The 27,497-nt window shown below is 38.8% G+C and overlaps 1 protein-coding gene across 1 annotated transcript in view; it reads right to left on the minus strand.

The window, feature by feature from the left end:
• Dync1li1 (dynein cytoplasmic 1 light intermediate chain 1) overlaps positions 1-19,718 on the minus strand; it is a 45,104-nt gene extending 25,386 nt beyond the window's left edge. The window contains exons 1-2 of the mRNA XM_003480149.5: positions 19,537-19,718; positions 19,259-19,332 (exon numbers count right to left, since the gene is read on the minus strand). Coding sequence (XP_003480197.1) covers positions 19,259-19,332; positions 19,537-19,682 — 220 coding nt within the window. The 5' untranslated portion in view covers positions 19,683-19,718. The remainder of the gene's footprint in view (positions 1-19,258; positions 19,333-19,536) is intronic.
• Between the last annotated feature and the right edge of the window lie 7,779 nt (positions 19,719-27,497).

Here is a 27,497-nt window from a genome sequence, read left to right on the forward strand (position 1 = left end):
AGGCAATTACACTGAAGATGACAAAAGACTCACTATGATACCCATTCTGGCTTGATTACTACCTGTTTTTGAAGTTTTATACTACATACAAAATTATGGTTTTATTAATACTGTTATGTACTGATATATTAAATTATACTATGTCTGATGATACAGTCAATTCTATTGAAGATAACAAGAGACAACTCAGTAACCATAGTAGAACCCCTTGTTCAGTGGTCTTATATGTCTTTTTCATTTCATGTGTTTATAGGAATATGTTTTGTTTTGTTCCTCCCTCTAATATAGAAAGGATAGAAATACATGTTAAGACTCATATATGCATAGAACCCTTCCCTCTAATATAGAAAGGATAGAAATACATGTTAAGACTCATATATGCATGGAACCAATACACAGTTTATGATAACTGATCTTACAACACATGATGAAATGAACAAATACTCTGAAGAAAAAGACACTACAGTACCCAGTGCTGATCCAGGAGTATCATAATGTGAAACCCAGCAATACTATTATTCTTTGCTCAGAGTGATTTTTTGTTGAACAGAACTGGTTGCAGTCTTGCTGTCTGAAACCCCACTTTATACGCTCCACTTTTGTATCTTGAATAATTATTTGTAAGAGGACAATATGTAAGTATCAACTAGTGATTTCTTACTGTTTATTCTTTCTTTGAAACTATGTATTATTTCTACCCATTTTCTGTTTTGTTTAGTCTTTCTTTAAATAAAATTAAAAAAAAAAAGCAAAGGGAGGGAAAGGTGGAAACTACTGTCAATTTCTTATTGTCTTATCTTGAACTCTTGCATTGTTTACACAATTTTATTAGGTTTGGATTTGTTCTGTCTTTTGTTAGATTTTATGCTTTCAGATTGTAAGGGTAGCTATTTTGAATATAATGGGAAATATTATGGTAATCATGGTTTCCTATTATATTGTTTTGAAGTCTTATAATGCTTTTATTCATTGGTCTGATTTTATTTTGTTTTGTTTGATTTTATTATGTGAGATGGTATTAAATGCTATTTTGAAGAAAACAAGACATTATGGTAGCTATTGCTGATTTAGTATCATCTTGTTTTGAAGTCTTACCATGCTTTTGTTCTTCTGTTTTGATTGGTTCTATCCTGTTGAGTTTTATTTGATTTTATTATGTGTGATGTTATACACAAACTTTGAGGAAAATGAGATAATATAGCAGCCATTGTTCATTTCCTGTTATTTGGTTTTGAAGTCCTGTAATGCTTTCATTCTTTTGCATTTTTTTTATTATATTGTTATGTTTGATATTATTGTATGTAAAGGTATGCTCAACTATTTTCAAAGAAAAGAGACAATATGTTAGCTACTGTTATGTTCAGTTGTTTTGTTGTGAAGTGCTGTGTTGCTTACTTTTCCTGTTCTGATTTCCTTTGTTTGTTTTCTTTTGTTCTCTTTAAAATAAAAAAAAAAAAATTGCAAAAAAAAAAAAAGTGAGTTCAAGGCCACCCTGAACTAGACCCTGTCTCAAAAACAAACAAACAAAAAAACCCTGTAAGTTAGTGTCTTTCAGTTGATTTAATTGCCAATATCAGTTTTAGTCAGTAGACTCAGAATTGATTTTGAACCTGAATTAAAGACATCAAAAATATCACTGTCAGTCCCACCTGTACATGCGCACTATTTTAAGTTCCTGCAGACATCATTAAGAGTACAGCTGTTAGCTTTGCTAGGAATTAACACCAATTGGAAGGGTTCATCCCCACTTACCGTGAGACCAGTCTATTCATCTCAGTGAATGCTGTCATTTATTTCAGCAGATTAATGGCTCTCAGTCATGTATGAGAATCACTTTGGGGCTCAATAAAACAAATTGCTAACCCCCATTTCCTGAGTCTCGGATTCAGTTAAAGTATGGAGCAGGACCCGAGAACATGGGTTTTAACAAGTTCCCAGGAATGTTGTTATGGGCAGCTGAGTTAGATACAAATATTACAGGCAGTCAGGTAGGCCTAGGCCTTTAAAGGAGCCAGCACAGAAGATCAGATACCTGGCAACTGTGTGGGAGACAGACACCTCCCATTGTGGGTCAGACCTCAAGATGAAAGATAGAAGAGCCAATGATGGCACATGCCTGTAATCCCAGCACTCAGGAGGCTGAGGCAGGAGGGCTGCTGTAAGTTCAAGACCAGCATGGGCTACCAAGTGAGACCAAGGTCAGCCTGAAATGCCTAGCGATACCCTGTCTCAAAACAAAACAAAACAAAAAAAAAAGAGATGCACCCATGTACTTATTTCCTAAGAATAAACATCAGGGATTGATATTCCAAATAGGTATTATCACTTGAACAAAGCCAGAAGGAGCCACTAACTCAATCCCATACAGGAAAAGGCCCTGTTTTGTACTCAGGCCCACTTGCTACGTAACCAGCTTTCCCATTTTGATCCTGATTTAATCAATTTTATCGGAGTAAATATACTCATGATCTTACTTATTGGCTGACCTTGGTTCTATCCCACCTCACGCCTACCTTGTGATTTCCTATTTTTACCCACCTTACACCTGTTTGACCTTGTGGTCTTGCTCCATAAAAATCCCTAGAAAAGGCAGGATCTTTGGCAACCCACTCAGGACTCCTTCTGTTTCTCTCTCAGACAAAAGCTTTCTTTCTCTTAATAAATATATTCTGTTCTTCACCTCTGTGGTTCCTAAAATTTGTTCTTTGACTTCAGAAAACACAAACTCCTATCAGACATCTAGTAGGCTAGGAGTTTCTTTCCCTTATATCAATGTTAATAATACTGGTCCAAGGACCACAGTTTGAGGCATTTACTACACTGAGCCAAACCCTAGAAATACAAAGTTCCATGTGTTAAAATTGCTGCCTTCTAGAAGCTCCTAAATTGGAAAGGGTAAACAAACGAGACAGTTCGAAGACTTTGTATTAGGACCACATTTGAGAAACACATAATCAGGCCAGCTCTGAAAGAAAAGCTTAGTTTTGCTTGCAAGTCAGAAAGGACTTTGCCAGAGAAAGTAATGTTTTAGTCAAATTTGCACGGTTAATGAACTATGATGGAGAGTTAATCATTATAGGAAGTAGGGAAAGCGTGTACAGAGACCTAGAGGCAAAGAAGTGTCCTTCTAAAAAGAACAGAATGTGAAGGGGGAAAGAGGCAGAGGGTGAGAACAATCCAGAAAGCTAGATCACCAATGGCATCTTCTGCCAGGCCGAGGAGGTTAGACTTCATCCTAAAGAAGATGGAGTGCCACTAACAGAGTTTAAGTGTTTTAGGAAGACTGCCATAATAAAAAGTGGAGGACTAGGAGTAAGGAGACTACGGTAGACTTACTATACTCCTAGAAAGGAAGGAGGTGGGTCTGAAGTAAATCACTAAGATGCGGTGGGGGAGAAGACAACTATATTCAAAAGCTGATTAGGCTGAGAGAGAACACGAAGAAAAAGACACAGAAGCCAGAGAAGACACTGCCTTGCCACAACCTCAGTAACCCAATTCCATCCCACCACTGGCCTCCAAGCAGGCTGCTCCTAAATCTTGTGTGTAGGTTGCTCTTTATCCCCACCCTCCTCTGTGCTAGATGTAGAGGTACATTTCTCATTCCATTCACACTCCCCAAACAATCTCTGATTCACACTTGTGACTTCAATTTCACCTATGATCTCGTGACCCTTAGGTGTCCCTCCAGCCTGATCCTATCCTGAACTCTTACTGGAGGTTCCTTAAGTACTTCGAAAGCAATACTATACTTGCTGCTTCCACCAAAACACTCACTGATGGCTACTAATGTGAGATTCCAACTTCAAGGCTGTGTACACTGTTTCCTCTACTCAGAATCTGGTTTCTTCAGAAGTCTGCAACGTATTAATTTCTTTCTTGTCTTCACTCAAGCATCACTCCCTAGGCAAGCCTTCCCTTATTGCTCCCAACATTTTTTATTCCATATTGCCTTGTTTTTCTCCACTGAATTCACTAGCATAATAAATACTTTACATATTCTCTACCTATCCCCAAAATGTATTCCAGAAAGGCAATGTGTTTCTTGTGTCCTAGAAAGTATCCAGAAAGTGCCTGAGACAAAAGCATCTATTAGCTCTACTCCTCTCCTAAGCATACGTTATGTTCCTAATCTTTCCATGGGGAAACTTCTGGCAGATCTTATCTCAAACAACAAAAGTGTTAGCCATTCAGCTGTAGTTCAAAATTAGTATGAGTTTCACAAACCTCTAAATGAAAGAAAATTTGTCTCTTTACCTCCTTTGGGAGTATTCAAAACTTTATGGTGGGGGCTGGGGATTTAGCTCAGTGGCATAAGTACCTGCCTTGCAAGCAGGTGGTCGTGAGTTCAATCCCCGGTACCGATAAAAAAAAAAAAAAAAAAAAAAAAAAAAACTTTATGGTGTACCAATAGGACTGAAAAGCAAAGGTCTAAGAAGCAAATACAGAAAAATATTTCAAGAATGTTAACACATTTCCAAATAATACAAACTTAGTACTATAACAGCCCTTCCTCTGCCCAAACCCTGCTCAATGGAACTACTAGTGGCTTTTATTTGCGTTGCTACAAGAACAGGAAGCTGCAGGGGACTCTTAAGAATGCCTACTGGTGCACATCCTACCATTAACTCTGACCCAACCACAACTGTGAAGAGGGATGATTAATTATCTCGTGCTTGGTGGATGAAGGCCCTGGGACTCCGTGTGGCTCAAGTTAAGTGCCTTATCCAAAATCACATGGGCAGGAAATAACAAGAGGCAGGACTGGCATTTATATGAATTTAAGCACACTTTTTCTAAAAAAATAACAGTGCAGCTGTCTTTAAAGGCACCACTTTATTTTATTTATTTTTTTTCAATCACCACTTTATTTAATTTTTTGCACTATGACTCATTGAAAAAAAAAGTTATTTCTGCTTCCTGGGGTCACTGCTATTTTCAATAGAGAAAAATAAAATTTTTAAAAGGCCATATGGTCAAATGAACATAGTATGTTAAACATGTAGTTTGATATTCTTTCCCCACCCTATGGTTTCAAAATTTTTCACTTCTAACAACAAATCAAAAGTGGTCACATTGAGACTAAATAAGATTTCATAAACACAGCATGTAGTACTCTTTAGGAAATACACTTTTCTCACAGATGAGGAAAACTGATCTCGGGCCACAGTTACCAGGACTGGTACCAAGACAATAATCCGAGCTTCCCAAGAGAAGTTAAACAGCCTCTTCAAGCATACAACTTCCCCCAGTTCTGATGGTCAAATGAAGCACAGTAAAAACACAAATAATTCCCAAGACTATTCTAACCATCTAAGGCAGGGATTAGCACAGAGAAGGCTCTTCAAATGTTTGAAGAGGCATTTTACTAAAACAAAATTTTTTTGACAGCAGAATTTCTATCACTTCCTTTTCCTCTCATTTGTCAATTTTAATAGATCTGTGAGCTAGATGAAAACTGACATTCATATTTTACACGTATTTTAAATTCGCTCTTCCTATATCTAAGTTTTAAGATGCAATTATAAATGACTGTCATTTGCAGCTTTCACTTTACACCTAAATACATTCTGACATGTCCTGATGGCAAATATAGACATCTGAAAATAGGCCCATTTCATGAAAGCTCTAAATGAGGACAAAGATTTTGCACACAAAATCTTATTCTTTAATTTCTATTGCCAGGAATCTTATATTTAAAGTATCTGCAAAGATGTCTTACTCTGCAGTTAGGTACATGTTCTAGTAATACTATCTGTTGAATTGTTTTTCTCTTTTTCCATCTTTAGCCTCCCCCCAATTCTCTTCTCATTCATAAATTACCATTCAAACGTGAGTATTAAATGATATCACAGACCAGTCCCTTCCCTCTCCTACAGGAAAGATCACCTTTTGGCGGGGGGGTACTGGGGATCAAACTCACGACCTTATGCTTGCCATGCAGGCACTTATACCACTGAGTTATATCCCCAGCCCCAAGACAGATCATCTTACGGCCATCTCATCATGCCACTCTCTCAAGATTTTTCAGGGCTTGTCTTTTATTGCAATAAACTTTTTAAAATTAAAAATATTCTTCAGGCAGTCTGGCTAATGATATGTGTACAGAAATAATTAGAGGGAAGTGTACTGATATTTGCAACCTAAGAGTACTTTGAAATCCATCAAGAAAGGGTCAGACTAGAAAATCTGTGATAGAGCAAATTCAGTTAAATGTACAGAGTACATTTAAATAAAATGTAGCAAATAAAATGTAGCAAAATTTTAGGTAGCAAATGGTAGAATGTAGTTTGAGGTATGTGAGTATTAACTATAAAATTCCTTCAACTTTTTATGTTTGGAATTTTCGTAAGATGTGAGAAAAACACTTCATCGTCTTCCTACCACTCTTTTGGGTAAAGGACAAAATGCAAAGGTTAACCTCTCTTACAAAGACCCCCTTCCTGTCTTGCTCGTCACTCACCACATCACACCCCACACTGCTCCCAACACCTTCTTCCAGCACAAGCCTCACTCCATCCAACTCCACTCACATAGGCTGTCATTTCTCCTTCGAACATTCTCCCTGTCCTCTTAACTGGGAGAACCCAATTTATCTTTCTTGTCTCTTGGAACCTTTCTTTGACTCTTGAGAGTTCAATTAAGCTCCCTCCTTTGAATTTCCAACATCACACTGCACACTGAGGCCACTACATCACCTTGATTTGCCCATTTCCTCCAGCAGACTGTGTCAAGCCTGCCATATTCATTTATAAAACACTCTTGGCGCGCAGGTTCTCATAACCATAGGAAGATGCAAAGTTCTTGCTTTCAAGGAAATTTCAGACAATAAATTGTCTTACTCTTTTCTAACAGGTACTATTTCTACTTGCTCAACAAAAACAAAACCCACAGCCTATGCTTGGAAGATTCTCTTGCCTCAGCCTCCTGAGTAGCTATTTTCAGATCCACATAGAGATGCTGGGAAGCTTTTGGTGTAAAGGACTAGACAACTCTATTGTTTAAACTCTAATACTCTAAAACCATTTTTGTTGGCTCTTCAATACTCTAAAACCATTTTTTGTTGGCTACTCAAAAACAAACTGTGCCAAACCCTGTTCTAACAGATGAACCAAGGGAGGAAAACTTTGTTGATCAGATTACAGTGAAATTCTTCACAGCTAATAAGCTTACATTCTAATATTATTTGTCTATAACCTGTCCAAACATTAGTTGTTATGACTTGTATCTAGATGTCCCCCAAAGCATCATGCAGTCATATAGGTGGGGAGTTTCAAAGGCAGTTGGATTAGGGTGTGTGAATATGGAATAAATAAGTGTCTCACCCTGGGTGTGACTGGCACCACTCCAAGGGTTGTATTCTGGATGGGATAAAAGGGAAGGGCAGCCTATTGCTGACTCTGTTGCTGCTGCCCCCTTCTGCCTATGACACCTCGCAATGTCTCTCCCGTGATGCCTCTTTGCCACACCACCCTGCCTTGGAGCCTGCTAACTATGAACTGAAACCTCTACAAACTGTGAGCTACAGAAACCCCCCTTCTTTCACTTGTGGGGCTATCTGTCCCAGCAAGGTGAATAGTAACTAAGACACTTGTTTAAAAAACATAGTGAATACTGTTGCCAAGAGCCATTCAATGGAAAGGCAAGGATTTTCAATACAAGAAACAGCAAGGCAAACCTCAGTAACTGTATGCCAAGTTAAGATTTGTTCAGTGTAACTGGTTTTGGGCTATGGTTCAAAGAAAATATATTTTAAAGTATGCTGCAATCATATATCAGGAATGAAGCATTTCACTGGGGTAGAGTAACGGTGCTGCTTCAGATTCCAACTTTTTAAGAAACAACGTCATTGAAAATGAAAATTGGATCTATGATTATGATCCTGAGACCATGGTTCAGAGTTCTCAATGGAAATCACCCAATTCTCCTAGTGTGATCCAATATCAAGGTGATATTGATTGTTTTTTTTTTTTTTTTTTTTGTCTTTTTCCTTTTTATCGGTACGGGGGATCGAACGCACGACTGCCTGCTTGCAAGGCAGGCACTTATGCCACTGAACTAAATCTCCAGCCCCATATTGATTGTTTTTTGACCTTGATGAAATTGCACGAGCCCACTTTGCCCCCAAGAACACTCTGGTGAATTCTGAGTATTGTAAGATTTAGTAAAGTGTTTAAGAAACAATATGCATAGCAAATAGCTTGAGAAATGGAAAAATGGTCTCATCCTCCATCACAGAAATGCTACATATCACAGTTTCTGATATAGCAAGTTTTGTCAAATAAAAAATACTACGGTAAGTCTTCATGCACCTTATTTACCATATCTGACACTATGCAACTTCTACTTCTTCTCCAAAGTCAAAATGATCATAAAACGTAAGTGCCTTTAATCAACTCAGGACATCAAGGCAGCCATTACAACATAACTAAGATGTCCAACAAAGACTCCTAAAATTGTTTTACAAAGTGGCAAGAACAATATGGAGTACGAGCATCACAGAAAAGGGGATGGCAATGTGTCTTTTGCTGTAATAAATGTAATTTTTGAAATATGCGTTTTTAAAATTACACCACATAAATCATTCTAAGGTAGGTATTAAGATCTAAGCACTTAACATTACTTCAGTTTTACCATAAAGCAACCATGAGCCTGAATTCTCACTCCTCAGCTCAAGTTTGAAAAACCAAGTTGATTACAAAAGAAAATCTCAAAATCTATTCAAAGTCATCAAAACTGTACAGGGATAAAGGTGTGCTCATAAAACTTTTTTTGTTTTCCAGTCAGCTCTCCAATTCAACAATCAAAAAAATTGCTATAGTCAGCTGAGTCACACAAAATATTATAAGCAGGCAGACAGGGCTGGGCCCCCTCTAAGCAGCCAGTGCAGAGGACCAGATATCGTGCAACCTTGGAGACAGATACCTCCATCTGGCAAGATCTCAAGACAAAAGACAAAACAAATGTAACCACAACCTAAGGATAAACATCAGGGATTGATATTCTAAACAGGTATCTATCACCTGGAGGAAGCCAGAAGCCAGGAATCCAACCGCCTACAGGCAAAGGCTCTGTTTTCACTTGCTACGTGACTCACTTCCCTATGGGATCCCAATTTAATCAACTACCTGAGCAACTATACTGGTAATCTTACTGGTTGAGCACAGTTCTGTCCCACCTCAGGCCAGCCTGCCTTGCAATTTCCCATTTTTCTTCATCTTGGACCTGCCTCACCTCGTAGTTTTGTTCCATGAGAGTCCCTAGAAAAGACAATCTTTGGCAACTCACTCTGGACCCCTTCTGTCTCTCTATCAGACAAAAGCTTTCTTTCTCTCAATAAATATTTCTGCTCTTAACCTCTACTGTTCCTAAAACTCATCCTTCAATTTTAGAGAACACTAACTCATACCAGACATCTCATAGGTTGGGAATTTCTTTCCCCTATATCAAAATCTTGGTATAATGCCCAAAAACTGCAATTACAATTTAACAGATTAAAAATGTAGACTTAGAAGATACGGATTCTAACTGCATCAGTGTCATCATTAGCTGTGTGAATTTGGGGGGTCAATTTCATTTGCTTCCCAACTTCTAAACGGCCATCAGTCAATCTGTACGGTAACAGATTAAAGCTCTATGACTTACCATTTATAACTTCTTCTTCTTTTTGGCCGGACTGGGGATTAAACGTAGGAGTACTCTATGACTAAATTATATCTCCAGCTCTTTTTATTTTATTTTTTGAGGCAGGGTATCACCGAGTTAGCCTGGTTGACTTTGAATTTGCAGCCCTCCTGCCTCAGTCTCCTGAGTAGATGGCATTATAAGCAGACATCACCATACTGAGCTCATTCATTACTTCTTGACACAAGAAAAATAAAATTATTTATAAAATACCAGCGGTGCTTAAAAATTTAGATAATCTGAAAATCCATAACAAATGCTGGAGGGGCTGTGGGGAAAAATGAACCCTTCTCCACTATTGGTAGGAATGCAGACTGATGCAACCACTGTGGAAATGAGTATGGAAATTACTTAAAAAACTAGGATTGGAGATCCTATTTCACCCAGCTATTCTCCTTCCAGTATCTTCCCAAAAGAATTAAAAACAATATCCCACAGCGATATAAGTGCATCCACGTTTAGAGCAGCTCAGTTCCAGATCTTGGAAACAATCTAAATGCCCATCAACTAAGGAATGGATAAAAAAGATGTGGTATTTCTATACAATGGAATACTACTCGCCATAAAGAATGATAAACTGGACACTTTAATAGGTAAATGGACATGCCTCAAGAAAATATTAGTGAAACAAATGTGTAAACATCATATTGTTTCATTAGTGTGATAAGCTGAAAGAAAAACCATTTACATGTGTTATGTAAATGTATACAAAAATAGATAAGATAATCTAAAAAAAAGCATACTGGCCTCCTTTGTCATCCACATGGCCTTCTCAGAAGCAAATTCAATGCCTCTGTTTATAGAACACCTCTGTAGGTTCTGCCTTCCCTTCTACTCCTTGTCCCAGTCTTTGTGGCCCAGAGAGAATGACTTCAGCCAAAGCAAGGACTCAGGTCACACCCGCCTTATTATAACGAACCCACTGTGAGCCATTCTGAGTTGACTTTTGGGTGTCTTAAGAAATTTTGGATGTGCTATAAGGTTTGGGGTTTTTTGTGTCTGGATATCCAGTTGTTCCAGTATATTTATTGAAGATACAATCCTTTCTACACTTACTGCTTTTGCAACTTTGCTAGAAATCAATTGTCTGTTATATGGGTATCTATTCTGGGACTTCATATTGGTGTCTAGGTGGTTTGTCTATCTTGATGTCAATGCTGTTTTGTCATGATCGGTGTAACTTTGTGGTAGGTCAAGGGATTAGGGAGGATTGGAGCGTTAATTTTATTTCTTTATCAAAGTTATTTAGACTATTCTGAGTCTACAGAAACATAAGAATCAAAATATTAATTTTTATGAAAAATGATGTTGGCATTTTGATAAGGAATCGTGTTTTCTGATCTTTATTATTCTTTTCTATTTGTTTTTGGCTTTACTCTTTTATTTCTAATTTCTTACGGAAAGATATGAGTCATAACTTTCTTCTTTCCTAATAAATATACTTGGTGTTAAAACAAAAAAAGTAAAAAATCAGAAAAAAATTAAAAATTAAAAAAAAATGAATATCTGAACTGATTACAAACAAGCAGAGGGCTTTAAGTACTCATAACATCTTAATGATAACTGTTGTCCTTAACTCTTCAAAGTACAGTACACCACTGGGGGGGTGTTATTTATTTATTTATTGGAGATAAGGTTTCACTATGCAGTGCAGGCTGGCCTTGAGCTCACTTTGTAGCCCAGGCTGGTCTCGAACTTGTGCCGATCCTCCTGCCTCAGCCTCCTAAGTGCTGGGATGGGCATGTGCACCATGGCAGCTGGGTGTTTCTTTTTTTCTGGGTGTTTATTTTTAAGTGAGGGTCTCATTGCATAGTCCAGGCATGGCCTCGAACTCACTATTCTCCTGCCTAAGCCTCCCAAGTGCTGGACTTACAGACATGGACCACCACAGCAGCTAATATGCCACTGTTTCAGTGTTTTACAAACAGCATTGCATATAATCTTTGCAACAATCCTAAAAAGTAAGCAGTACTATCTGAAAGATAAAATATCTTGCCACAGGGTCAGGATTTAAATCCAGCCGGTGTACCTGAATACTGTACCACACTGCTACCCTCTTGTGCCTGGAGTAGCTTCCAGTCAAGGTAAATAGGAAGGACAAGTAAAATGAAGCAGTACTCTGCCTCTTCTTTCTCTGAGTCACCTCTCCTGATCTGTCTGAGCCGCAATGCTGTCCTCTTGATTTGCTCAGGCCTGCGTGCCAGACAGCTATCTGCTTTCTCTGCACAGCTCTGATACCCACTTCCACACTGCTGCTGGCTACGTTATGGTCCACAGCATCATACCATAAGAACAGAGGCAATTTCACCCTAGCATAGGTCTTGCTTGTCATAGCTAAGCAAGATGTCAACATTGTAAAGATGACATTTTTATTTGGCCTTGCCTGATATAAATCATCCCATTCTATCTGGAAGCTTTGGTGACAAGGAGTTACAAGCAGCTCAATAAGCCACTTTTGGCTCAAATCTGTGTGGCCTTCTCTTAGATATCTGGAAGACCCAGAGGTGAGTGCTTTTGACCTGCTCCTTACCCCACGGAGTGTATATTTTTCCTCACCACAATGAGCAAAGAAAGAAGTAGAACTGCTAACCAGAAACAGGCCCTTCTAAAACATCAGGGAACACCTCTGTAGCAAAAAGACAAACCCAGTCTTGAATATTAGGAAAGCTAATAATAACAGGGCTCAAAATTGTCTCTGTAAACCAGTAAACACACTACATAGTAAGTACCCTAGGAGAACGCCCAACACAAATAACAGGAACAATGTGAATGGTTCCATCACTATAGTCAGTCAAAATTTTGGATTTTGTCATTTAGCAGTTTACATTGAAAAATTAGAACTTAATCATTGTTTCTTACTCTTATAAATCACCTATATAAGCATTGTCATTTAGTTTAATTCAGTAACACTTATCAAAACCAGTAAATGCTAATCCCAATGTTGATTAACAGTTCCTATGCTACCAGAGGTCAAAATCCTATTAAAGCAATGGTTCTTGCCAGGTGTGGTAGAACACATCTGTTATCTCAGCTGTAATCTTTGAGAGGCTGAGGCAGGAGGATGGCTACAAGTTCAAGGACAGCCTGAAATATAAAGCAAGACACTGTCTCAAACAAAACAAAACAAAACAAAAGGTATGGTTCTTTATCAACAATTATGGTATATATTCTACAATTAAATTATCTTTAAATTAAGATACAATTTTAGCCTATCAGTTGGATCAAGAAGTACTAGCAATTTGCTAGACAAACAAATACTCCCACATACTGTAGTAGAAGAGTAAAATAATACAACTTTTGCAGAAAACTATTTAGCAATATACAAGATTTAAGCTAGGGATATAGCTCATCGGCACAAGTGCCTGTCTGGCCAAGTGTGAGGTCTTGAGTTCAATCCCCAATACCAATCGATCCCCAGGACCCAAAAAACAAAAACAAAAACAAAAATGGATATATACTTTTAACCTAGAATTAATCCCAAAGATAATAGTGAATAGTGGGAAATAAGGTGTACAATGACCTGTCAATCAATTTTAATTATAGTATAACCATAAATATTAAGTCACTAAAGGAACAAGTCATATCTATTAACATAAAAAATCCATGTTATATGACGTTAAATAAATCAGATTACAAAACTGTATACAGAAGCAAATACACACATAAAAATGAGTACTGATTATCTCTAGGTGCCAGAATTGTGCACTAGTCAGTTCCTTGCCTTCTACTTTTTTTTCTGACAAAAAACACACAAAACTTTTGTAATTTAAAACAGGATTTCCAATTTTGTCCCGTAGTGCTAGGAATGGAACCCAGAACCTCTCATATGCTAGGAAAGTTCTCTACTGCTGAGCTACACCTCTAGCCTAAGACTTTTTTTTCCCTTTTGCAGAGCCAGGTATCAAACCAAGGGCTGTGGCATGCTAATCAAGGCTCACTGAACTGGAACCACATCCCAAGTCCCCGTGACTTCCACTTTTGAGAGCAGTTTTAGCTGTAATACCTTTTGTGTCTCACAAAATAATGTTTATAGGTCAGAGTGTTAAACTGTCCACAAGCCTACAGTGTCTAAAGACAGGAAGAGCTGACTCTTAGACCTGGTGCCAATAAGGTTAAGACTCGTTCCGCCACGCCCAAAGGGCTTCAGACCTTTTCAGCATACATGAGGACCCTTTTCACACGTCCCCTCAAACGCAACTGTTCTGCTTACCTACTTTGAAAATGTTATGCAGACACTCCCTTCTCCACAAAACCTTCCATGATACATTTAAGTCTTTCCCTACAAAAGTTTACAAACTTTTCCCCAGATGGTACAGTGTTTTATGCTCAGTATACTTTTAATAAATGTTTAAGAAACACCTGTTAAGAGATAATCTGCGAGGGCCTTCTGACAGTGATTGGCCTGATTTTACAAATAAAACAAGGCCTAAAAAGGTTAGCCCAAGTTTACTTGTGGGTGGCAAGATTCCATTTTTGACATTTCTTTCTCCCAAGTAAAGTTCTTCAGTTTTGCATTTTCAAAGGTCTCTTCCTGACATTCTCTCTCATGTGTGTTTCACACAAGTTGAATAACCATTCCCTCAGTCTATATCTATAATTTTTCTAGCTCTGTTATTTGTTTTTTGTTTTTTTTTTGTCTTTTTCCTTTTTATTGGTACCAGGGATCGAACTCAAGACTGCCTGCTTGCAAGGCAGGCGCTTATGCGGCTGAGCTAAATCCCCAGCCCCTGTTATTTGTTTTTGACTGGCAGGAAATAGCACATAAACATTCCTTAATTCTTAAATTTATATTCAATTGTGTTTTTCCTAAAATAGCAATGATATTTTAAATAAAAACTGATCACCAATCATCCAAAACATACTCACTGAGCACCTATTATGTGCCAAATACCATATCCTACTAAGCAAAGAGCTCTACTAATTGGCATCTGTGCTTACTGATAGAATGACCACAATAACCTAAAGCAGGGATTCACAAACTTCAAGTCACAGGTCCAAACTGGCCTGCTTCTTTATTTTTATAAACAAAGTTTTAGCAGAACACTGCCACGCTCAATTCATTTTGTGGCTGTTTTGGAATAAAAGTAGAATTGAGGAGTTGCAACCAAAACCATATGATTTGCAAAGTACTAATTACTTGGCCCCATATAAAGTTTGCTATCCCCGACCATTACAAAATACCAATATGCCATCTGACTCTCAAAACATTTTACACTTTGTACATTTTTAGGGGTAGCAATATAGGATAAACACATAATTTCATGTTAATCTTTTGAAAAACAAGTCTATATCATATATGTGGTAGTCTATTCCTTGCATCATTTTATTCTTGGCATCAGATTCCCATAACCAATCATGCCAGAAAAAGCAGTAACATAACTCAAAAAATATGTGTTTCCCACAAGTCATAGAATCTGGATCTTTAATACCAGCTCCGCAGAAGATAAAGTATCTTCATTATTTTTAAGCACATAAACATTCCTTATAAGTATCTTCATTATTTTTAAAATCAGCCCTCATATAGAAAACCAAGCATTGCTTTTACAGTTACAAGTCACTTCTCTAAACAGATTTTTAGTTCCAGGCTTGAGGTTTTCTTACTTACAAACTCAAGCACAAGAGGCTAGTCTTATGCCTGAGTTTTTAAAAAAGACTTAAATAATATACTTCTTTGTGACAGTGTTTTATGAGGCTTTTTCTGCTGTACCCTTGGAATAACGCCTTCAAGGAAAGAAACAATATGCAGACACTGGATTTCTTCCTTGGGAGGAATTCAACAGTCCAGTCTTTAGGGGAATATTTTATTAATTTAAGTCAATTTTAATACCAGTATGCCTTGCAACAGTTCTTTAAAAATATTTAAACACGAGGTTTAGAATTTTTTAGAAAATACAGAATGCCATACCAGACTAAGGTTTTGCAGATTCCTGAATCCTAACAGTTTTAATTTGCAGATGAGACAGACAAGGCCAAAGGGCCAGTTTTCAGTAATTCACACTGCAAACCAGAAAGTTATACTGATGTCCTCTCTATAAAGTGAGGCAGTATGTTGGGGACCATGATTACCTCCGTATCTTAGGTGACAATGAATTCAATTCATTTAAATCAATAAATTTTTTGCACTGAAAGAGATACTCACTGTCAAAATTCCTTAATAACTACTAAACATACTCTTTACCTGTCCTACAAAGAAAGTTCTTTTCCTTTAGGGAGATATAGTCCAGCACAGAGATGAAGGGTTCTGTGTCTAGATCTGGGCCACACAATTTTGAATACTGGTTTTGCCTCTTTCCAAGTATGTAACCCTATGGCAATTTACTGAAAAGCTTTGTGTCTGTTTCCTGATCTTTACGGTGATAAAGTATGTAAACAATTCTTACATGACTGGTACATTGCTCAATGTTAGATATTACTGTTATTTTCATTAGAGAATTTTCTTACCTGAATATAAGAAAGTAATCAAGATATGAAAAACTGCACTTAAGGTAGCTATTAAAATATAATTAAAGTCAATTAAAATAAAAATTGAGGGATAATCTCTTAAACAGATAACTTATGAGTTAAACTATTTAAAATACATGCACAAAAATCCTTCAATATCAAAGTTTACTGAAACTTGTTCACTAAGTCTTTCAAGAAAGAATGATTAACTACTAATGCCATAATGCTTCTGGATTTCAGTAGGAGTCAGGCCTAAGTAGATGAAATGACTGCCAAACCCAAGTGTCAGCATGGATGAAGTTGCATGCCTGTAATCTCAGCACTCTGGGAGGCTGAGGCAGAAGGACTGCAATGTCAAGCCCAACCTAGGCAACTTAGCATCTTAGTGAGACCTTGTTGCAAAATTTAAAAAAAATTAAAAATAAAATAAAATAAAAAGCTGGGGATGTGCAAAGGTCCTAGGTTTAATCCCTAGTACTACAAACAAAACAAAACAAAACCCAGAATCCAGTAAATATTTAGACTTTTCCATTGAAATAATTACCAGCACTTCTAGTCAAAGATAATCACTGAGTATGAAAAGTTTTGTACATGACACTCTCTGCCTTGCAGAGATTTCTAATAAATTGGAAGGCCATGCCAGAGTCACAGAATACAGATTCCTTAGGGTAGTATGACCTCGGAAAACACACTTAGCTAGTCTCTGAAATTCATTACCTCATCTATAAATTATGGTAACACCCATTTCCTAGATTGGAAAGGGAAAAGGAGTAAGAGGGAGATTTGTAGAAAAATGCTTTGAGAATGGCATATATATATATATATATATATATATATAAAATATATCCCCAGTCCTGACTCCTTTCCCCCAGTGAGAAGAGATCATATAGCAAGTTAAGGCAAAATTGCTGTCTGTGCATGAGTGTGTGTGTTTGAGAGGATACACAGACCTATACAGGACTTCAGAGACTATTATCATTTGTGAACGACATTATTAGGGTCAAGCATCTCCTTGTTGGCACTCTCCAACTCATAAAGAAAACCACAATTCCTACTTGTATATTTTTTTCCTCTACCATCACAGATTGAATACTGCCATAACATGCAATGGTAAAATGTCTTTTAAGAAATCTTAAAAGTATTTCAGAAAAATTCACCCTACTTTTGTAATCAGGATAAAAAAATCAGTTATCTTCTTCCAAAGCAGAAAAGGATTTTATGAAAACTCCAGTAGAACTGAAAGAAATATATTAAATTTCAAGCTCATATAACCTGATGCCAGATGGAGCTTTCTGAACTATTTAGTCCATAAAAAAGGAAATTTGATCTATTTTAAGTGCAGAAGAGTGGAGGAGTCAGGGACCTCTAAGTACATTCAGTCTTATGTATTGACCTGGAGTCAAAGGAGTATTAAAAAAATAAACACATGGGCAAAAAGTCAGAGCAAATCAGATACACCAAAAAATGAACAGTACTGCCACCTTTGTTTTACAATAGTACCATCTTTAACCGCCGATGTGATAGCTCACACACAAAAATAACTGGAGAGATTTTATCAAAGGAAAACAAAATTCAGAAATCTTATCTCTACAACTGCAGTACTTGAAAAAGAAGTCTTATTTAACTTAGAGCAATTAAACACAGCCTATTTCAATGAGGTTATATAGTCTAAATCTATTTTTGCTTAGTAATTAACAATTTGCTTAAATTAGTAAGTTAACATTTCTCATTTTTTAAAATTTTAGATTCTAATTCATCTCTGCATTAACAATATTATTTATGTAGGCACTGACTCAATTTTTAAAGTCCTGAAAAATGTTTTCTAATTGTTCTGATAAATCTATCAAAAGTCATTGTGCTGTCCTTACTTTACAAACATTATCCCATTTAATCCTCCCTCAATCCCAGGAGGCAGGCATTATTTCTACAACATCCATTTTAAAGATGAAGAAACTGAGGTTTATACATCTTAAGTAACTTGCTTAAAATTTCACTCACTCTGGAATAATCTATACTAGGTACTTTCAACCACATTAAAAACAAAGGTAACAAGGTAATTTTTCATCTAGCTCTATGTAGCTTTAAAGAAGGTAAAGAATTAATTATATTCTAGATTGGTAGTTCATATATACAGAAAATAAGCAATTTTCTTCTAATTTAATCATTCCAGTTAAACTGTGGATCCTGTCAAATAGCATTTCTTTGTTGCCTATTTTTAGACGTACGTAACAAAAGTACTGACACAAATATCAAAGTTTTAACATTTAAGCATTCTAATTCAAATTTAAATTTCCTGCATTTAAAAGAAATTGATAAAAAAATTTTAAATATGGAGGTATCTCTATTGTAAATGATTCAGAAGCTGAGCCTGTGAAAATATGAACCTGCGAACTGCTCTCCCATGGTGCGCTGATTCCACCCCCAGGCAGTACATGTAAAACCACAAACCTTCCAGAGAACTGAGGGGATACAGAACAATCAGAGAAATTGAAATATTAGGCCATTTCTCTTTTTTCTATGCATTTTGTTGAAGGGACCAAACTAAAAAGGTGTTTTACTGCATTTTACAAATTCCAGAATCAAGTGACAGTTTTAAAAAAGGCAATTGTAACGCGAGCACACTGTACCCGAGAACGCTGAATCAAATAAGCACATTTACCAGGACTAACAGGTCTCAGTTGTAGCTTCTCTGTCAATTATACAAAGAATCAGCTATTAAATATTAATGGTATGCCATTTGTTCTACAGCTCTCAGAACGAGGCTTCTGCTACCCACATTTGTTATTTAAAAACGACAACAAAACAGCAACAACAAAAAAACTGTCCCTATTTTCTAGGTAAACCCCAGGCCACCAGAATCCTTCCAATGGACATCTATTCTGTTCCTCCCTGGGGAAGGTGACAGGGCCAATGCCACCTTCAGAGAAAGAAGAGACCTGAAGGAGGGCGGGTCCCCGAGGGTCCCGGCAGAGGACCCGGCTTCCCGAGTTCCCCAGCTGTCAGCGACAGGTCGGGAGGCGGGGCACAGCCGCGCCGGGCGGTCAGCACAAAGACATCATGCGAGCTTGCCGGTGGACTGGACCCTGGCCCGGGGTGGGGCCGGGCGGAGCGCCGCGACGTACGGAACACTTACCTAGCAGCAGCACGTTCTTCCCCGCGGGGAGCTTGGAGCGCGAGCGGGTGGAGACCTCGCTGAGGATGCAGGACCTAACGGGGAGCAAAGCGCAGGCTTGAGCCCCAAGCCAGAGGCCAGAGCTGGGGTCTGCAGAGACCTGCCCGCCTCGGCGCGCCTGGGCGGGGTCGGCTGAGTACTCAGCGGCCAGGCCGGCGCCGGGCTCCCACGGGGGCGCGATCGCGGGGCGTCCGCAGGCCGGGAGACCGGGGGGACCCAGGGAAGGGTGGGGTCGTTACCAAAGGTTCTGCCCGTCTTCTTCGTCCCCTGCTGCGGCGCCGCCGTTGCCGGACGCTAGCTCGTTAGCCAAGGGGCCGCCCGCGTAAGTCGAAGCTAATCCCGGCGGAGAGGAACCGAACGAGCCGACTCGTCCCACGGCCGCCATCTTGGTGGGAAATCACACCACTGGCAGCAAGGCTGAATGAGCCAGGCAGCAGAGGCGGCGGCAGCGGCGGCGGCGGCGGGAACCCGGATATGGGGCGTTCAGCTCACGGGGGCCAGGCGGGGCTTGCAAAGGCGGAGCCGGCGGGCCGGGAGGAGTGCGCGAGAACGCACTGCGCGTGCGCCGACGACGAGCGGCTTGGAGGTGCTGCGCGTGCGCGGATGCTGATTGCTGGATGGTTTCACGGTGTTGAAGCCCTGGGCGTAGATGCACCTGCATCTCCTGGCTACCGGCGAGGCAGGGTGAGTGTATCAAGTGGGCGGCGCCCCTTCCCACCCTTCAGTCCAGTCCATAAAATCCTCAGCCGTGGCGGAATTCCTGCGCTGTCATGACAGGCCCATCCACCCTTCACTGAGCGCGGCCTTCGCCTCACTGGCGCCAAGATGGAAATGGGCTGCGCCACAGCTACTGCAGACCCGGTCTGGAGTGTACTTATGCTCCTGAATTTCTTTGCATTCTCAAGTGGCGACATGGCCTCAAATTGGAAAGTCTGGCGTGAGGAAGTGACCGCTGAGTGTTTCTCAAGTTGGACCTACATCAAGAGCAGATTCTTCCAGCCTTGTGACAGAAGAATGTTGACAGAGTTTGCCCTAGTGGTCTTGACATCTTTTGTATGATGCCTGGGTGAAACTGGAAAAGACTGTGTCTTCTATCCAGTCACCAAACGTTTATTCTATGCTTAACACAGCAGGCACAGAGAATCTAAACTAGCTCCAAAATTATTTCCTCTCCATTAGAACATTAGTAGTTAAGTATATTTGAATGACTGAACCCTAATTCCAGAAAGAGGTGATGGTTTAAAGGCGCTAACCCAGCACATCTTAGAAGAACAATAGCTTGACCTTTGCACATTTTCCAGAACATTTATTTGAAAATCATACGCTAACATATGGCCCGAACAATGTTATGGCTAGTGAGAAAACCCAAAACCAAAGACTATGTTTGGTGTATGTTAACATTGCAGTTAGATGTCTGAAAGTCTTTAGAGGCTGGCTAATCTGAGTTGAACTCTAGCTCAACCAATTGGTTGACTGTAACCTTGGGTAACTTACATAACCTCTCTGGCCATTTTATTTTGTAGTGCTGGGAATTGTACCCTGGGCCTTCATACTGAGCTGTACCTCAGCTCTTTTTTATTTTTTAATTTTAGAGAGTGTCTCACTAGGGTATAAAGTTGCTCAACCTAGTCTCAAACTTGGAGTCCTCCTGTCTCAGCCCCCCAGAGTGCTGGCATTACCAATGTGTGCCACCACACCCAGCTGAGTCTCTGTTTTTTATCTGTAATTTGAGGATAAGAGGATTTAGAGTTGTTATGAAGATTAAAAGGGATGATTCATGTAAAAATGCCTTAGGACAGTGGAGAATCTTAAGCACTGGAGGCATGTTGATTATTGCTAATGACTTTTTCTCTTTACCATTCAAACTATTAGTAACTAACCAACCCCTGGAACTGATGGACCTGATGCACTCTAGCGGCTAAAATTCTTTGTTTTGTTAGGGTTAGGGAAAGACCTGGAACACTGCCTTGTTGTCCAAGGCTTCCTGTAATGTCAAGCAGGGTGGATACTTCAGATCAAAATCTGTGTCTCTTTTAGGTCGCTGCTGTAAAGCAGAGTTGTGCACAACTCATGGTCCCTCTGAGAGTTGATTTACTGTCTGGTTTATTCCCTCAGTCATCTTTTGTACCTCAGAGCATTTTCTCCTCGATATTGTTTATATAGAGTTGTCAGTTATATCATATTTACTTAGTCTGCTTATGAGAGTGCCAGGCTGCTAACACCTAAGTTTCAGATGTACAACTACCCCATAAACTCAGGTCAAAGTTGTATTCCTTGTTTTACAATATCCTTGGTCCAACATTCTACAACTAAGATGGCTGACAAAAATGGCAAGATATAAGCGTCTGCCTGGCAAGTGTGAGGTCATGAGTTCGATCTCCAGTATCAAAAAAAGGCAATATATGGATGCCTACTGTATGCGATATGTGTTATGATTTGCTGTCACCCTACTTTGTCTATTTTCTCTTTTTACTCATTTTGTGTTGAGACGAGGTCTTGCTATGTAGCCCAGGCTGGTCTTGAACTCCTGATCCTCCTGCCTCAGACTCCCAAGCAGTGGATCTATAGGTGTATACTACCACACCTGACCACAATCCTCACTTTGTAAGGAATTGGCAAAATTAAGTATCCTATCTCAGCTCACACAGATCAGAGCTTTACTGATAATCTGAGATTTTATTTTCCATGCTGTCAAATGCCTTAGGTCAAATGATATTAAATATTCTGAGAACTTTAGAGAAAATGCCTTTGTAGAAAATGCCTTCTTTCAAAAATCTCAATATTACTAAAATGGAGAACTTACTTATTGTTAGGAAGTCTATAAAAGTAACGAAAAGTAAAAAACACACCCTTAGGATTTTTGTTGCATAAATGCTATTTATAATTAAACTTCTCATACTATAATTACTTTTTCTTCTTGCCCAATTTTTTGTTATATCTAAAATTTTGAGGATTTTTGTTTTTTATTTTCATTAGCACATGTTTGCAATACATAATGACTACATTCATTATAGGGAGTTTTACATATAAATAACCAATCCTAATTCTTTTTATGTTACATCTAAAATTAAAAACTTGACTTCTGGAAAAATGGCAGAGTAATAGGCAGCAGAAAAAGAACCTCCCCAAGTTTTGGTGTCCGGACCCTGGAAGAGAAGCAGGAAGGAAAAGGGCCCCATGGACACAGGAAGGATCTAAACTGAGACTTAGAGAGATAGAGAGAGATAATTCAGGAATCCAGAAAAAAACCAGGGCCCAGCTGACCATGGAGAAGCAGCAAAGAAGCAGCCATGCAGCTTCTACCCGTTGTGCACCAGCGGAGGCCCTGCTGGCCAGGGAGAACCAGCAAGGAAGCTGCCTCTGCCTCCTAAACCCTCCTCCCCCACCATCCATAAGCAACCAGACATGACATGGGCTGAGATGATAACTGAAGCAGGGAAGCAACATGATGTGTTGATTAATTGATTTTGCAAACCTAGGGCCAGTAACCTGAGCAGCTATTTAAGAGGATAATGATATGCAATATAGTAATGATTGTAGGTTTCCTATTATTCTATCATTGTTTTGTTTCATTTTACTGTTCTGTTTTATTCCCTTTAAAATACAAAAAAGAAAATTCCACACCCAGTCTCTTGTTCAGATACGACACTTGTTTTTGTAAATAAACTTTTGTTAAAATGCAAAAAGGAAAACAAAACTTTTCCATTTCCCTCCTGCTTCTCTTCCTCATGTTGTTATGTTCCAGGGTCTGGACACCAAAACTTGGAGAAGTTCTTTTTCTGTTGCCTACCATTTTTTTTTTTTTTTGTTCCAGAAATCAAACTCATGACCTCACACTTTTCAGGCAGGTACTGTGCCACTGAACCATATCCCTGGTCCTAACAATCTTTTTTATTTGCTTAGATTTCTACGTTCTTAACTCCGAATTCTGTCTCAAATTCTTGGCCCAATTGTTTAAGTTCTTTACTGGTTTTGTTTTTGCAGTACTGAGGATTAAATCCAGGGTCTCACACTAAGCTATATGCCAGCCCTTTTGTTTATTTTTTTATTCTTTTTTTTTAAAGAGAATAAAACCAACCAAAATAAAACAGAATAGGCCTACAGATTTAGCACAGTGGCACAAGTATATGCCTGGCAAGTGCAAGGTCATGAGTTCAATCCCCAGTACCAATAAATAAATAAAACAATAAAGCCAATCAAAACAAACCAGTGTAAGTGACACAGGACTTCAAAACAATAGGAAATAAACAATGGTTACCATAATGCCTCTTGTTGTCTTCATAATAACTTCAGATGCCTTCAGACATAATAAAAATAAAACAACAGAGTAGAACCAATAAAAACAAAACAATGAATGCAATAAAGAGCTTCAAAACAGAGCGATAGTAAATCCAAAATGGCTACCATAATATATCTTGCTGTCTTTAAAATAGCTGCTCACACTATTGGATATAAAAAAATTGAACAAAACAGAATAAAACCCAACCCAACAAAATAATTAAAATGATACAGGACTTCAAAACAAGAAAATAGGGAATTAAAAATGACTACCACCTGAGATTCCCCAGAGATGCATATGGCATACCATTATTCTCTGAATAGATGGTCAGACCACCAGCCCTAGACCTGCAAAGTCAGTGAAACACCGAACAACACAAGCATAAAATTGCATTTGACCTTAATAACGATCATCATAGCCTGTGCTTCTCCAGGTTGCTTACCTGGTATAGAATGGTTTGGCTTTTCTTGTTTCTTAGCCCATGCACTGGAAGGGGCTGGGGTCTGGCTGTCCCCTGCCAGCAGTGATGGCCCATGCATGGCGTTGATTCACAGAGAGGGCTTGCTTCTTGGTGACTTCTTGTTCTCTTCTTCCACAGTCCATGAATGGCACTGACTCACAGGAAAAGGCTGGCCATCCCCCAGGCACTGGCAGCCTGCACATGGCGCTGGTTCACAGGGAGTGCTTGCCTCTTGACCTATTCTTTTTATTTTGAGGCAGGGTCTTACTAAACGGCCTCAAAATGCAAGTCCTCCTGCCACATTTTCCCAAGTAGTTGGAGTTACAGGGATGTGCTGCCACACCTGGCCTTAAGTGTTCCAAAAGTTCCATCTTTTGGGGGATAATTTTCAGAACATTCTGGCCTGCTCTGAAATCTGAATTGGTCGTTTTATATACCAAGCTGTCATCCTCTGATCTTTCACAATAGTTTTGAGGATTCCCTTTCCCTCAGTTCAGCTCTTCTTTTTTACTTCCTTCTTTTTTTTTTTTTTTTAAAGAAATTTTTTAAATTTTATTTAAGGAGAAAAGAAAAAAAAGCAGAGAAAGGGTACAAGTTATACAGATTTACAGAAAAAAAAATGAACAGTAGGAAATCACAAGTTAATGGATTACATATTATCATCCTAGAAATAATTGTTCAAGACACAAAATTAAAGCTTGTAAAGTGGACATTCCATCAATGATACTGCAAACAGTTCTGTTCAATGATCCAATAAAACTCTGTGATATCATTTTCTATCTTATACACTTAAATATACATGCAGTTATATAGTTTAGAGCACTTTCTTTTCCTCTCTTTTGTACCATGACTATTACACATTTTGGGTTTCATTGCTCCCACGGTTCTTATTACTTTTTTGGAAGAGAGTAAAACCAAATGTGACATAACAGAACAGAATCGGTCAAGTCAAAAGGGTGGACATAATAGAAAATGTAAAAACATGATACAAGGTGATCAACAATGGTTACCATAATGCCTCCCGCTATCTCTAATAGAATTGCCTATATCGTTAGTTATAATACAATTGAACAAAACAGTAAAGAATAAAAACGACAAAACCAAAACATTGGAGACATTGTAGGTCTTCAAAAGTAGATAAAAGTCAACGAGAATGGGCGTTATAATGAATCTCATTATCTTCTCAGCTGATGCCTAAACTTTCGAACCTGATACTATCCAGCAAAACAGAATAGGGGAACATCAGTTAAAAACCAGATGGTGAGAGTAATACAGGGCTTTAAATTGAGGTAATGGAAAGTCAAAGTGGGTTACTATAATATATCCTGCTATTTTTTTTCCTTTAATTAAAAGGATAAAGATAAAGTAAATAATGGAGTGGAGATTGAGATAAAAGAGGGCATAACAACGAAACAGCGCAGATCAAAACATAACCATTTAAGCAGAATAGTGTTTCACCACCAGGTAATCCCGACCCAAAAGTATTTACTTCCTTATTTCAATGGATAACCTCCTCCAACAGTTACATAATACAAGTTGTGTTGGTAAGTTTTTAAGAGCTGTGTTTCTATGTAGGATCCAGCCATGAGAAGAATAGCATCCTTAAGGAGTTCCCAGTGTTAAGAGATTGGAATAGCCATAGTAGAAGAAAGGAGTCCCTGGAGTCCTCAGTAGGATCTAGAGAGCACTTCAGCTATAGGAAAAGGTTTGTCCAGCAAGATCTATAACCAGCAGTAATAAGACATAATGTCCTTTCTGTGTCTATCCCCTGGTCTGCTACCAGTATCTTACTTTGACCAAATCCAACCAGGAGCCACAGAGGAAAATCCAAGTGAAGTAATTCATGCAAACCTATCTTCCAAAACACACAACAGTGTAGAAAAGATCTGGAGGGGCAAACAAGACATGTAGCACCCTTTGTAAATTAGAAAATTTATTTAATCTACCCTCACTAATAATAGAACTTCAGGTTGCAAATTATTTTCTCTTCAGATTTTTAAAGGCCTGTCCCCCTGACTGTTACCCAACAGTACCACCATTGAGAAATCCAAAGACAATCTGATTTATAATCTTTTATTACATGCTCTTTTTTCCTCCTCAGAAGGATTTACAGTTGCTACAGATTCCTACTACCACATCTTTGCAGCTTCCAGTTTCTGCACTCTCATACCCTTCTTCCCTGCCAAGTAGCAGAAGAATAATCCATAGTCATACTAAAGCAATCTATGCACTGGATCCCATTTCCTGGTTTCAACTCAAGGACATTGCTCCAATAGTTCAAACTCTCTTTGTCTTTGTAGTCAATTTTTGATCTCCATTGATCACTTAAACATAAAAATACACTATTAATTCTCCTGTCTTAAAAAGAAAGACACCTTTTTACCAAGATTACATGAAGGTAAAGAAGGAAGCTCCTGCCCCTTCCAAAACTGAAGCCAAAGCAAAAGATTTGAAGACCAAGAAAGCAGGGCTAAAGGGCATCCACAGCCACAGAAAGATCTGCATGTCACCCTCCTTCCACTGTCCCAAGACACTGTGGTTCCAGAGGCAGCCCAAATACCCTTAGAAGAGCCAACCCAGGAGAAACAAGCTTGACCACTGTGCCATGATCAAGATCCCCTTACCGCACAGTCAGCCATGAAGAGGACAGAGGACAACACTACACTGTGTTCATTGTGGATGTCAAGACCAGCCAGCACCAGGTCAGACAGGCTATGAAGAAGCTCTAAAATGAGATGGAAAAGAAAGGAGGGAGTGGGGAAGAAGGGACAAGAAAAAAAAAAAAAAGAAAAATATTGAAGCAAAACTTTTGTAAATAAAGAGGCTAGATTGCTAATTCTATTTTTAAAAATGTATTTTATTTCAAAGAAAAAAATTTTTTAAATTTCATAGCCTACTAACTCTAAATACATTTTTCCTCCATGAAAAGAAAAGAAACAGATGGGTGTGATATTGTCTGCTGTATTTCTAGACACTTGCAGGCTGAGACAAGGAGGATCCCAAGTTCACGGCCAGCTTGGGCAAGTTAGCAAGACCTTATTTCCCAGTAAATAAAAAAAGAGCAAGGGCAGTAACTCAGTGGCAGAACAAATGTCTACCACACACAAGGCCCTGTATTTAATTCCTAGTATAAGAAAAAAGGTAGAAATGAAGTATCTCTGAACCCCACTCACTTACTCTTACAGCAGTAAGTTTTTGCTCCCTTAAATGCTCCTCCCCTCCCTTTATGGCCCACTTCCAGCAGGCTTTTACCACTACAACTCCAGAGAAACTACGCTTACACTTGTCAATGACCTCCTTGTGCCTCAATCCCATGGTAAAGTCTGCACCCTACCCCCTCTTGGCATAGCATCCGCACATGATACAGCTGATTGTTCCTTCTAGGTATCCTTCATGTGGCTTTCAGATCACTACTGCCTCTTAGTTTTTTCTCCCTCGGTAGCTGTTCCTTCTCAGTCTAC

Source organism: Cavia porcellus, unplaced genomic scaffold (assembly GCF_034190915.1).
Source record: "Cavia porcellus strain 051 isolate PalLab524CR breed Dunkin Hartley unplaced genomic scaffold, mCavPor4.1 scaffold_10, whole genome shotgun sequence".
NCBI lineage: Eukaryota > Metazoa > Chordata > Mammalia > Rodentia > Caviidae > Cavia > Cavia porcellus.